This window comes from Daphnia pulex, chromosome 12 (assembly GCF_021134715.1).
Source record: "Daphnia pulex isolate KAP4 chromosome 12, ASM2113471v1".
Classification (NCBI taxonomy): Eukaryota; Metazoa; Arthropoda; class Branchiopoda; order Diplostraca; family Daphniidae; genus Daphnia; species Daphnia pulex.
Genome location: NC_060028.1, coordinates 9,973,816 through 9,985,203, shown reverse-complemented (window position 1 = coordinate 9,985,203; position 11,388 = coordinate 9,973,816). Strand labels below are relative to the sequence as shown.

Genomic DNA, 11,388 nt, shown 5'->3' with positions numbered 1-11,388 from the left:
TTAACTATGAAAGGTTGTCACCGGAACTTTTTTCAAATGAATGACCTTGTTAAACCGCAGTTTTTTTATTTTCTACCACATTTTATTCACTACACACATTTTAACTGTATTCATTGAATTATTTAAAATCAAAATTGGGCAAATATTACTGTACATTAAAATAAAAGAATTGCAAGAAAGAAAAATGAATGGTGAAAAATGTTAACCTATTATGTATGAATTCATTTGGCAGTGGGAATTAGCTTTCGGTTACAAAATCTCACCATTTAGCATGTACCTGGCAGACGCTTAAATCACGTTAACTTCAAATCCTGTAACGTAAATTTGCTTACTTGAAAGTGAACACAAGAAATCGGTTTTACATTATGGTCAAATTATAGCAAAGTACACTGTAGTAACGCTATTGAGAGCGAAAAAAAGGCAATGATTTTTTTTGTACAAAGTGTGTAAGGAAGTTCCCCTTTTTAATCTAATACCAGGACTTGAGAAACCAAAAAATTGTGGAGTCCTTTGAGAATTGGTGGGAACTTGAATTACTGAAAAACTACACTAGGTTGGAATTTAAGATGCCAGCCATGGGTGGTATTTCAGAGAAACTCGGCTGCGGTCTCCGTAGTCGTAAAGTAGTTCTTCCCCTGGTAGTATATCGGAGCGGGCAACAAGAAGTAAATGCGGCCTATCTTTGATCTCAATAACTTTTGGCATTAAATTGCCGGACTGTCGACTGTGATTAACGAGACGACCGAGACGTTGAGATTCCAAAGTGGCATCGACACTGTAAGATTCATAGTAAAATCAATGAAAGTTTCACACACAACATCTCACAATTAACAGCAAATCCACATACCAGTATGACTGATTTTTATGCTGAAAATAGTACATATAGCATCCAGTATTTTGGTCTGCTGCATACAATTTCTCTCTTTCACGAGCTTCAGCCATATCAATGAGATCCCCGGAATACTCAACTACGAATTCGCCTCTTCTAAACAACTGAGTCGCAACTATTCCACGCCCTTTGCCTGGAAAATTGTGGACCTAAAGATATAATAAAACTTCGGTTATCAAACGAGAAGAGAATAACATAAGGATTTAGGGAACTACTTGTAACCCGTCTTCTTTCCCAGACAATACGGATTCCTCGAGGTTCCTTTGTTTTTCCTCTAAAATAGCTGTCTTAGGTTTGCGGACGCTACGACGGACAGCAAAGTATTCCGTGAGCTTGTGATTTTGAGATGAGTCTTGATTGAGGCTTTGATTTACGTTCAGTTTACGCTTTGCTTTCATAGCTTTGACTTTAGGTTCTTTCACTGACTTGTCAACTATAATTTCTTCTTTAATAATTTTTTCAGAAACTTCCTGTGTCTCAGTAATCAGCTGCTGGGGCTCTTCTTCCAAAAGTATTTTATGGGGAGTGACCTCTGCTTTTTCTGGACCTGAGAAATTAAAAGAAAATCATAGAATACTTGTAAAACATTACCAAGGAATAATAATAAGAGTAGGTAGGAGATGGATCAGAGAGAAGATTAAACTGATCTTTTCTGATCAATAGATTAAAAATCTAATATCAGATCATTTCAAAACTTGTTCATCATAAAACTAGAGAACTGAACTGTTTCACTAATAAATTAACTTACTTTGGGATTTGCCAAAGACACGTTGTAGTGCCAAAGACTTTGCAACCTGACCAACTTCTTGATCAATCTTTTCATGTTCAACTTTTGATGCTTCTTCAGATGTGAGTGCAGAAAAATAAACTGTGATCTTCGTTTCTCGTGAGCTTGAATCCAGTATTGGGCTGGTATGTGAAAGTTTTCCTCTAAAAGAGCTTTTTGTTTTATTTGTTACAGCTTCTTTTGGGGTAACTGCTTGTTGCTGAGTAACAGCAACTACTTCATTTGTAGGATTGCTACTGCTTTCGAGTGAGGCAGCTGGCTTCCTTCCTCGCTTGGCTGTGGTTGAACCTATTGGTGTATAAATTGAATTAACTACAAAACAGACTTAAATGTTAAGTTATAATTTTTTCAGTACCTCGCTTCACCATAATGAGCTACTTGATGAAACTAGGATGTTCAACTGAGACCATTAGAGGCAGACTAGATCTCGGAAGACTAATTACTTTGTAGATTCACCCGAATCTAAAAAATTCAAATAAACAGAATCGTTAAATATACACCCATGAGTAACGTCTGTCACCCTAGCCTCTTGACAGTCTCATTTCAAATGATGCTTTCCAAATAAATGAACATCTAGCTAAAGTTATATTCTGATATAATGTATAAACTAGTAACAAAACAAAGATGCTGCTTTGAATCACTGTTACAAAATTGATCAATACCTTACAAAATGTTCAATGAAAAATTAAAAACGCGCCGTAATTAGCCCTCCATTTTCTAAAAAAATCGAGTGATACACATCGCGTCGTCTTGCCTCTTGCTGTCCACTTTTTTTGGAAATAGTAGAGGGCAGCACGAAATTTGTTTTTAGATTCTCTAAATCTAATAATAATTAGTCTACACTTAACAATATCTATTGCTTTAATTGAAGAAATGTAATTACAAAAAGAGCAAATTTTCAAACCTTGTGGGCTTGTGGCGTGTGATTGTGATCTACGAAAACCGTTGAGAACACCAGTCGGTTTTGAACGTAGGGATGGCTGGGAATATGATTTAAACCCCAATTTAATCGGGGTGCTCTAAATCGATTGTTAGCTGAAAGGCGGGAATTTTTTTAAATGATGTGTATTAAGATAGTAAGAAAAACTCAGAAAAGTGCAGAAACATTTCCAACAAAATTTTCCAGTGATTCTTTAAATTTTACGTTTGCTACGACTGATGCGATAATGGTACTAGGATTGTTAACGATATTGGCAACGAGTAACAAGGTTTCCTTGCAAATGGGTTCGTATGAAAAATTCAAAAGTAGCATAATTATCGTGATAAAATCGCTTTCCTTCAGTAAAGCGATTATATGATCATCACTAGAAGCACATACATTACCGAAAAATCGAACCAAAGGCACTAAAACAGAAACTTTTTTTTCTTCAGATAACTGCTTACGAAGTTGACATAATGACCAAAAAACGACTCCGTTAACTAAGATATTCGCATCACAACAAGAGAAGAAAGAGAGTAAATAATTCAGCCAGCATAATGAACAGACATCTAATTCCTTAGAATTTAACAATTTATCGACGTGAGCTGCAATTTTCGTCAAATCAGCCTCCCTAAATAAAAATAATTGCATGAACATTAGTAAAATCGTGTTACGTATTGAACTTACGCTGGGGTGCTTGTTGAAACGTATTGGATAAGGCACTGAACTGCAGAAGTCTGAACATTTCCAAAAGGAGAATCGAATAAGGTCAACACCTTATCCAAAAAACCTTGGGCAGATAAAATAATCTTGCCCTGTGGTAGCATATTTCCCAGGGCTGAATGAGGCAAATTTAAAATAAGTGGAATGCATAATTAACTTCAACGGGAATCAAAGAAAATACCCCAACAACAAGCTTCTTGTAAAGAAGAATTTCCACTTCCCAGCAAAGTTATCAAGTAAGCGCCAGTTACGGAAGCAACCTGACTAACAATTTTAGTTTCATCCTCCCACACTGCAGCGTTAGCAACGCAATAAGCCGCTTCTAATTGTAAAGTCGAATCACCACCTATTGAAATAACATTCTTAAATATGAACTGGATATGAACAAACAAAAACAAAAAATTTCTATACCTGTTAAAAATGTGCATAAGCTTGGAATAGAACCATCAATGCCACAGAAAATAATTGCATTTTGTTCGCACTCTGCTAATGCTTGACTCAGATCGGCGAGAAATTCTCTGTTGACACCCTTCCTCTTTCTCAAATTAGCAGCCATAGAATGGAGATTTACAGGTGAATAGGTACGTGGCTGCAATTGTTCGAGGCCACTTCGTTGGACTGTTGTTACCTTGTAACGTTTTTCTTTCCGTAATCTATTGAACTCTTGACGATTCTCATCTCGAATATTTTGTACAGTATTCTTCGATTCAGCTTCAGAACTCATTTTGTTTTGTATATATTTTTATACAAGTAATCTAGTTCAAGACATCTATGATTTTCTTCTTCAAACTCAACAGCACCTAAGATAATTTGTAATCAAACATTAGGAGTTCAGAAGATTTGTATGAAATACTTACGAATAGTATTGCCAAATATTTTCCACTCTTCTTTATAAAAACTCAATTTTCCTTGAACATGCAAAGTATCGCCTATAGTGTAGTCACCTTTTTCTTTCTCCAGTAAAGTAAGTAAAGTTTCTAAACCTTCATCTTCTTGATTAGAAATTAGCTGTGCAAACAGGAAAATTCTAAATTTCAAGAGGTCAATGTTTAGCATTAATATTCTTGTATTTACCATAATAGATGAATCATTTTTAAGAGATAGTCTTAGTTCTTCAATGTTATCAAGTTCAGCCGACTTTTTTCCAGAATGACAGGATATGACACCAGAACCATCATCCACTAAAAAAAATGAAATCTTGGTTACACAAATTTTAAAAACCATATAAAAAGATTGGTTACATACAAACATAAATATCAGCTTTTTCGTAAGATAACTTATCAATGACAGTTCCTAAAATGTCAACATAGGCGATGACTTTTTTTCCGAATATCGCCGTTTTCGTATCGGAATGATTTTGTTTTAGACTTTTGATGGTACCAATCCACAGTTTTAGGTGATAACTTTCATGTAATGACGTTGATTGTTCGAATTTTGGTTTAGTTTCGTGAGATTTGATATCCCAAGTTTCTTTATTTTCCGACTGGTCCATTCGAAATCGTCTACAAGACTAGTCTGTTACAACGTTGTCACCTGTAATTTTCTTAGTATGTGTCAAACCATGAATTCAGATTCATTTATTGATTCCTTAATATTAAATAGTTTAGTGGATTAATTTTTTTTATTTTAAAGTTAAATTCTTCGCTGTTATTACTGTTGTTTGGGAATCCATTGTGTTTTATTACTATGTGTGTGTGTGTGTGTGGTGGGGGGGGGGGGGGTAGAGAGCCGGGGATGGGGCAAAATAGTCTAATCAAAATAGCGTCATACTCGAATCGAAATTTATTAAAAAAAATTTAAGTAAAAATATTTTCACAAGTAACTTTCACATCAACAAATCTACCTCCGCAAAACTGAAGAATAACTACATTAAATCTACATTATTCATAAAATTGCCTTAAAAGGTAGTTGTACCTGTAGTTGCTTCAAGCACTGAGCATTTGAACCTAATAGAAAAACGTACGTGTTGCCGTCTCTGCACCGCTTGTACAAAAGTACAGTTATGTCGAAGAAATTTGGTTACATTGGATCCCTTGGTTAAATGGGCCTTCAAGATTTCACAACAGTGTGGTTTCACGTGTCGTTCGCTAACTGTATTTTCAAAACAGGGAAAATGGTAATAATAAAAATGCCCTTTTTTACACGTGATGCATAATGACCTAGCACGTGAAACGTTTTTATTCCGACATGAAGCGTAAATGCTGAGTACCGAGGAGTTGAAATAAAGACAGTCATCAGTGGAGGAAGAATCCGTCCGTATATTGAGGATGCGAGAGTAAGAAAGGTTTGATTTGTTGGGAGTGAAACTCCAGGAAAGTAGGTGTTATAAGATCAACTTAAAATACGCGGTTTATGGTGACGAACTTGTAGGGTCTCGGTTGAAAAGGTCTTCTAACGGAGGGACCTGTGCATTCTCCACTTCTTGAGATTTTGGCTGTACATAGCTCCGGCTGCAAAATTTCGAGTTTCGGCTTGGGTAGTCCGTCTGGAACGGACAATTGCAGCTCATCAACGCACGGCATCTGGATGACATTGAAATAGAGATTGCCGATCATCCGCGACACTGGAGTCGGAAGTGCCTTCAAGCAGCTAAAGAATTCGTCGTCGCAGGCGCAATGAGATCTTGAACAAATAAAAAAATGTTTGATTGTGAAATTTCATACAAAATTTTATTTAAAAAATTTCCATTACTTGGTATAAAATGATAGATTCATCAAGCCATGCGCGCTGGCGAAACCCTTCACTTTAATCGGGCAGTGGTCGTGTGCCCGACAGCACTTGTCCACTTCGATTAGAGCACCTAGGTCATCGTAAGACTGGGCAACGTCTCCTGGACCACACCATTTCGTTCCTGCACAAAATAATAGCAAGTAATAGCAAATAAAAAATGTATCTTTCAAATAATCTGTGAGAAAGCTGCATCTGTTCTTTCAAAACACATTGAGTTAAGAAAGCATAGCCTAAAATATTAGTCATCACAAAGCTTTCTCTCTCTTTCGTCACCTTCCGCAGCAAAAAAAGAAAAGCAGTTGGTGATGCGGGCTATGCCCATTTCATAATGCATTTCATTTCTAATACGTGCTCACAATGATAACGTTTACACACGTACCTGGAACAATAGTCGTGACAAACGTTGTCCACGAATTAGATGACGTCGAGTTCTCTGACCTCATTGATCTAGATGTCCATCCCCTTCCGTTCATCTCTATAGGTCCCCTTAGATACTGACATTGTTTAATGAGGTTGACCATGGTATGGGTGTCTGTCATAAAAATTATATAAATTTTACAAAATATAACGATTATAAAACCAAATTATAAAGCCATTTACCAACTGGGTAAATTGGCATGTAGACCGAAAGATTTTTCAGCACTTCTACAGCTTGGTAGTGATAGCTGTTAAAAAATGGGAGAGAAAAAACAAAACATTGAATTGCGCTTTTCAAAAAAAAATAAGTTTTAATTAAGTTATTTTCCTATAGCAATATCATGTATAAACAGCTTGGCATCGTATGAAGAAAAAACCCTTCAATGACGTTCTTCCTGTGAAATTTCTTTAATATATACAGAAATCCGCTAACGGGTTGCCACCTGGCATCGCATGGCGTACTGAAAGGTGTAAGGGGGCAACGGATCCTCGACTACTAACGTAGTATAAGATTAAAAACTCCCGGACAATAGATTCATGGGACGGGTTCTCTTAAGAATGGATACATTTCCGGAGAAAGTTTTCGTTTCTCTTCTCATCCCTCAGGGTGTGTGTAGTTGGATGCAGGTAGTAAAAAAATCAGAATAACCTTCGTTTCAGACTTTCAATACAACGCATTAAAATAAAAGAATTTTAATTTTACACAAAAGAATTATCCTTACGATTGTGAATGAAAGTTAAGCAACAAACAAATGAACTGCGAAAATATCAGTCTCGAAATGGTGTTATGAGAGCAAAAAGGAAAACTAAGTTTCCAATTTTCTCAAATCACCTCTTTTTGTTATATAATACGAAAACGAAATCTTACTTGACTTCCATTAACTTGCAGCTATTCACGTTCTTGTTAACGTAGGTAATAATGGCTACTGTTTCCTCGTCGTGGAAAGCAACGCTGGAAGTTGTGTTGGCTGTTTCAGGGTTCGACTGGATGTTGTTGAGATTCTCCAAGATAATACGGTTCTTGTCAGCATGTTTTTGTTGAGACGAAGGGCGATCGAAAAATTTTCTCAATAGGCGATTCCAGCCAGACGGCGAAGATGATCCGGAACTGTTGTTACCATTGCGTTCCAAGTTGCTGACGGCTTGAACGGTGGCATTGTTGCTGGTGTCATTGACCAACGACTCGGCACTGCTTGTAGAATTTAGAGCTACAGCACTCTCATCGGATGATTGACATTCGCATGGCACAAGGTGGTAGGATAACACGGTTACGGTGAAGACCGCAACAAGCCAAAATCGGACCGACATTGCACGAACTCGTTTCGCCAAAGTTCGTACAGTACGGGTAACGCGATTTTCGTGACAAGTAGTTTAAAATGTAGCTCTTAACAATGAAACTTAAATAGCAAATATGACAACAGAAAAATCACAGATTGGAGAAAGCGGACCACCTATAAGGTGTAGATGGACAGCAAACAGTGCGCGCGGAGGCGCAAGCCAACACACGGAAAGAAACTAACCCACCACTATCCACCAACTCGCTAACAATCCACACAGATCCAAACCAAGTCACGGTTCGAGACGATATGATACCTTCAAAAGAGTTCTCTCTCCCGAAAGAGAGTTCTGTACCGTTAAATCCAGTCTTCAGTCAGTCGGCGACGGCGAAAATCGAAGCGGCTGTTCTCCTTCTCCACGGAAACCTAACGGGTGACTCAGTCAAGTAGAAACAAAGACGACTATGACGGCATTTGGAATAGATAAAATACAAAACACAATTAACCTAACCACAAATTCGAACAGAGAAGAAGAAATTCATCCTTTTGTTGTTTTTTAAATAATCATAAAATAACACTGCATTAGGAAAAGATTCAAATAAAAGAAAATGAAACAGGTAACTTAAATCACCTTGAAGAATAGCTGCCGCACCGTTATTCTGTCGTTGCCGGTTATACCAAGGGCTCCATACACTGGTTTTCCCACTAAAAAAAGGGAACACCAATTGCGGTCATCGCCAGAAGGCATCCCGGTGGCCCAGTTAAGGAGGCCAGCACTGCCAGCAGCAAAGGCAAATGTTCGATAACCCTCCCCCCAAAAGGAAGCTTCATGGAAGTACGCATGCATGCATTTATAAATTGGTCGTAGTCATAACGCGTTAAAAACAAGACAACAAAGGTGTTGCTAGGCCCGCAATTAACTCCATAATTGCCGTATTCATACTAAACGCCTTTCAGAGATTGTTTCCACAATAGCGTGTATTAAGACAAAAAAAGGGAGAAGAATACGACAACTTACGCATCCTTCTTTATTTTCTTGATTTGCGTGTCTGAGGTCGTGGACGATAGGGGTTGAATGGACCATTTCGCGGTCAGTTCTTTCCCAGTAGACGTACTTTTCTTCAATGCTTTTTCTTCCTTTTCGTGGAACTTGCGTTTGTTTTCCAAACGCTTAGCTTCGCGTTCACGGCTCTTACGATTCTTCATCATGGAGCGATACAATCGTTTGTCTTTGTTGCGAATCATAAGTTCACGGAATTTGTAGTGTTCTTTTTCCTCTTCGTCCATACCCTTGATGTCAGGCATTTCAACGCGACCTCTCATTACCTTCATGCCTTTTTTCTGCGAGAAACATCGTTGTAAAAATACATTTAATTGCTTTTTCAGAAACATCGTTAAAAAACAAACTCGTCATTACCTCCTTAACGACTTGAGACTTTGTGGTTTCATTCTTTTTCGGTTTGCTATCTTCTTCTTCTTCACTGCTATCATCCTCACTCTCCTCCTCCTCTTCTTCTTCCTCTTCCTCTTCAGCTAGTAATCACAAGGCATTAATTTAGCAAGCTTAATCAGTACGAAAGGACAAGTAAAAGCATACCTGGAAGGGTTTCGCCGCGCTCTAGAGCCAGGAGTACCTGTCGCTCAGGAGGAATGTAGTCACCAAGACGCTCAGTAACAAAGGGCGAGATATGCGGTGGCAGATTAGCACCAATGAAATAGTCTTCCACCGGAAGTAATCGACGGAAGTTGATGCAGTCAAACAACCATTGGGGTTGGATGTAATAACTGTCGTGAAGAAAAGCGGTTAGATGCGCAGTACTGACACAAATAAAAACCAAGCAATAATTACCGAGAAAGATATTGTTTTTCGACGGAAGGTCTGTCGATAATTTGATGTGTAATGCTTTCATCTGTCTCATCATATGTGGCGCCCGCAAATATGGAGGAATCCCACGAAGCTTCACCATCGCACGCTCGGATCACGAAAACAACCGATTCACGTGGAACTTCGCGACTAATGAAAAACTTTAAACCTTTGAAAAGATACTTCATTCGCTCAATTGCTTCCGCCTCACGCTTTGCTTCATCAAGTTTATCCTGTCCATCAGCCTATTGAATAAATGCTAGTTTTAGAACAAAAACAATAATTATTAAAAAGATTATTATTTTTTTTACCGATGGAAATTCGTCTATTTGAAGTTCTTCCTCTGCTTCGGGTACGTTTGCAACAAGACTCGTATTCAAAGCTGCTACCAGTTCGTTGTACTCTTCAGTAGCATCTTCATCCGCGGCATTTTCGTTAACTACAAATTATTTTTGTAAGTTTATTTAATTAATGAAGAAATATAAACAATATTACTATTAATTCCCGGAAGTTTCGGCGGATACTGAAGATTAATGGAGTGGTAGAGTCGGAAGTTTATGAATCCAAGCATTGAAGTATAAAAATCGACGAAATTTGTCATGATCCTATAATCAACATCCGATGCTGTTGTGGGCTAAAGAAATTGAAGAGATTAGAATGACACTCAAATTATTTGGTAGATAGACATTACCTTGAACCCTCTTAGATGGTTAATAAGAATTGTCACAGGCTGTCCTTTAATTTCTACTTGGTAGTAAATGCCTTTAACTGAAATAAAGACTTTGCGCAAAGCTTTGGCAGCAATAACATAATGTAAAAACTCAACGGTGAGCCTGCGACAAAGTGAAATCAGATTCGCCGGAACTTTGGTGTCTCGCGGTAGAGTCGAATAGAAAAAACAGAGGGTCAAACAATCATCCAGATCATTGAGTGCATCAAGAAATGAAGGGTATCTAAGAAGATAAATTAATCAATAGACAGTGAACATTTTATTATCTATTACCATTTCTTACCTTTCTTTTACCAAATGGTCTAACTTCATGCTAGGCTTGTTATCTTTCAGCCTTGCTACAGTTTCTTTATCACCTTTCTCCATCGCAGTCTTCATCTTCCTCATGAAGATTTTGAAGTCCCTGAACTTCCATATCAGAGGTTCGTGGCTCAAAAATCTGATATCTTTCACATAATACAGGGTCTTCTTGTCAAGCTTTCCCTTCTGGGCTTTCTTTCTGTTGTTGGGTTCACGTGGGTATACACCCTTCAAGATGCAAAGGCGCCGAAAGTCTTTCAAGTTTAGTTGCAGCTTTTTCAAGGCTTGAGCTCTTGTTATATATTTGGTAGCTTCACCTGCTTCGTACTAATTAAAGGATAATTAGTTTTCATCACGTTCTATTTCTCTTTGCTAAGGCATGACACGTCACATGTGCATATTTTAGACAGTGGCAGACAACATGAAAGATACAACACTACATCTATAATATGAACTCTTTTGGCAACAAACCTTTTTCTTCATACGGGCTCCCATTTTTTATGCTTGTTATATGCTATTTCAATTAAACGGATCAAAAGAACATACGCTCGATCGTATTGCGTATTTAAGCGACCACGTGCACCGAAAAGCCAAACTTTATGACAAGCAGACGACGGTATCGGACTATCGGTAGTTGACAATTCTAGTTCAAAAAGGCCGAGAAAACATTTCAACGTTTCCGATAAAACATCAATAAAATTGGGATTTTATAAATTTATCATTCTATAAAATTATTTTCGACATAAATTTAC

At 37.6% G+C, this 11,388-nt stretch overlaps 4 protein-coding genes across 9 annotated transcripts; all 4 read right to left on the bottom strand.

Annotated features, from left to right (window-relative positions):
* Positions 1-185: 185 nt before the first annotated feature.
* LOC124209779 (N-lysine methyltransferase KMT5A-A-like) lies at positions 186-2,649 on the bottom strand. Of its 2 annotated transcripts, XM_046607969.1 has the most exons (7): positions 2,581-2,636; positions 2,339-2,498; positions 2,032-2,138; positions 1,638-1,964; positions 1,105-1,436; positions 848-1,038; positions 186-775 (listed from the first exon to the last, which is right to left on the bottom strand). In XM_046607969.1, exons 3-7 carry the CDS (start codon positions 2,042-2,044, stop codon positions 562-564), a joined length of 1,077 nt encoding a protein of 358 aa, XP_046463925.1. In that variant the 5' UTR covers positions 2,045-2,138; positions 2,339-2,498; positions 2,581-2,636; the 3' UTR covers positions 186-561. The 2 variants fall into 2 exon arrangements, with proteins under 2 accessions (XP_046463925.1, XP_046463926.1); XM_046607970.1 differs by lacking the exon at positions 2,339-2,498 and having other exon boundaries at positions 2,581-2,649.
* A 67-nt stretch (positions 2,650-2,716) lies between these two features.
* Positions 2,717-4,839, bottom strand: LOC124209778. 2 transcript variants are annotated; one of them, XM_046607968.1, is made up of 7 exons: positions 4,564-4,839; positions 4,393-4,499; positions 4,172-4,326; positions 3,730-4,118; positions 3,500-3,664; positions 3,283-3,433; positions 2,717-3,226 (listed from the first exon to the last, which is right to left on the bottom strand). In XM_046607968.1, the coding sequence occupies exons 4-7, from the start codon at positions 4,040-4,042 to the stop codon at positions 2,764-2,766; spliced, it is 1,092 nt and encodes a 363-aa protein (XP_046463924.1). In that variant the 5' UTR covers positions 4,043-4,118; positions 4,172-4,326; positions 4,393-4,499; positions 4,564-4,839; the 3' UTR covers positions 2,717-2,763. The 2 variants fall into 2 exon arrangements, with proteins under 2 accessions (XP_046463924.1, XP_046463923.1); XM_046607967.1 differs by having other exon boundaries at positions 4,176-4,326.
* A 717-nt stretch (positions 4,840-5,556) lies between these two features.
* Positions 5,557-8,082, bottom strand: LOC124209777. The gene is made up of 5 exons (XM_046607966.1): positions 7,334-8,082; positions 6,649-6,713; positions 6,428-6,580; positions 6,010-6,169; positions 5,557-5,940 (listed from the first exon to the last, which is right to left on the bottom strand). The coding sequence occupies exons 1-5, from the start codon at positions 7,771-7,773 to the stop codon at positions 5,655-5,657; spliced, it is 1,104 nt and encodes a 367-aa protein (XP_046463922.1). The 5' UTR covers positions 7,774-8,082; the 3' UTR covers positions 5,557-5,654.
* Positions 8,083-8,702: 620 nt separating this feature from the next.
* Positions 8,703-11,275, bottom strand: LOC124209776 (pescadillo homolog). Of its 4 annotated transcripts, none has more exons than XM_046607964.1 (10): positions 11,108-11,255; positions 10,620-10,963; positions 10,298-10,559; positions 10,102-10,240; positions 9,918-10,045; positions 9,592-9,851; positions 9,340-9,527; positions 9,160-9,275; positions 8,858-9,083; positions 8,703-8,791 (listed from the first exon to the last, which is right to left on the bottom strand). In XM_046607964.1, exons 1-10 carry the CDS (start codon positions 11,129-11,131, stop codon positions 8,757-8,759), a joined length of 1,722 nt encoding a protein of 573 aa, XP_046463920.1. In that variant the 5' UTR covers positions 11,132-11,255; the 3' UTR covers positions 8,703-8,756. The 4 variants fall into 4 exon arrangements, with proteins under 4 accessions (XP_046463920.1, XP_046463921.1, XP_046463918.1 ...); XM_046607965.1 differs by having other exon boundaries at positions 9,160-9,269; XM_046607962.1 differs by having other exon boundaries at positions 8,703-9,083; positions 11,108-11,275.
* Between the last annotated feature and the right edge of the window lie 113 nt (positions 11,276-11,388).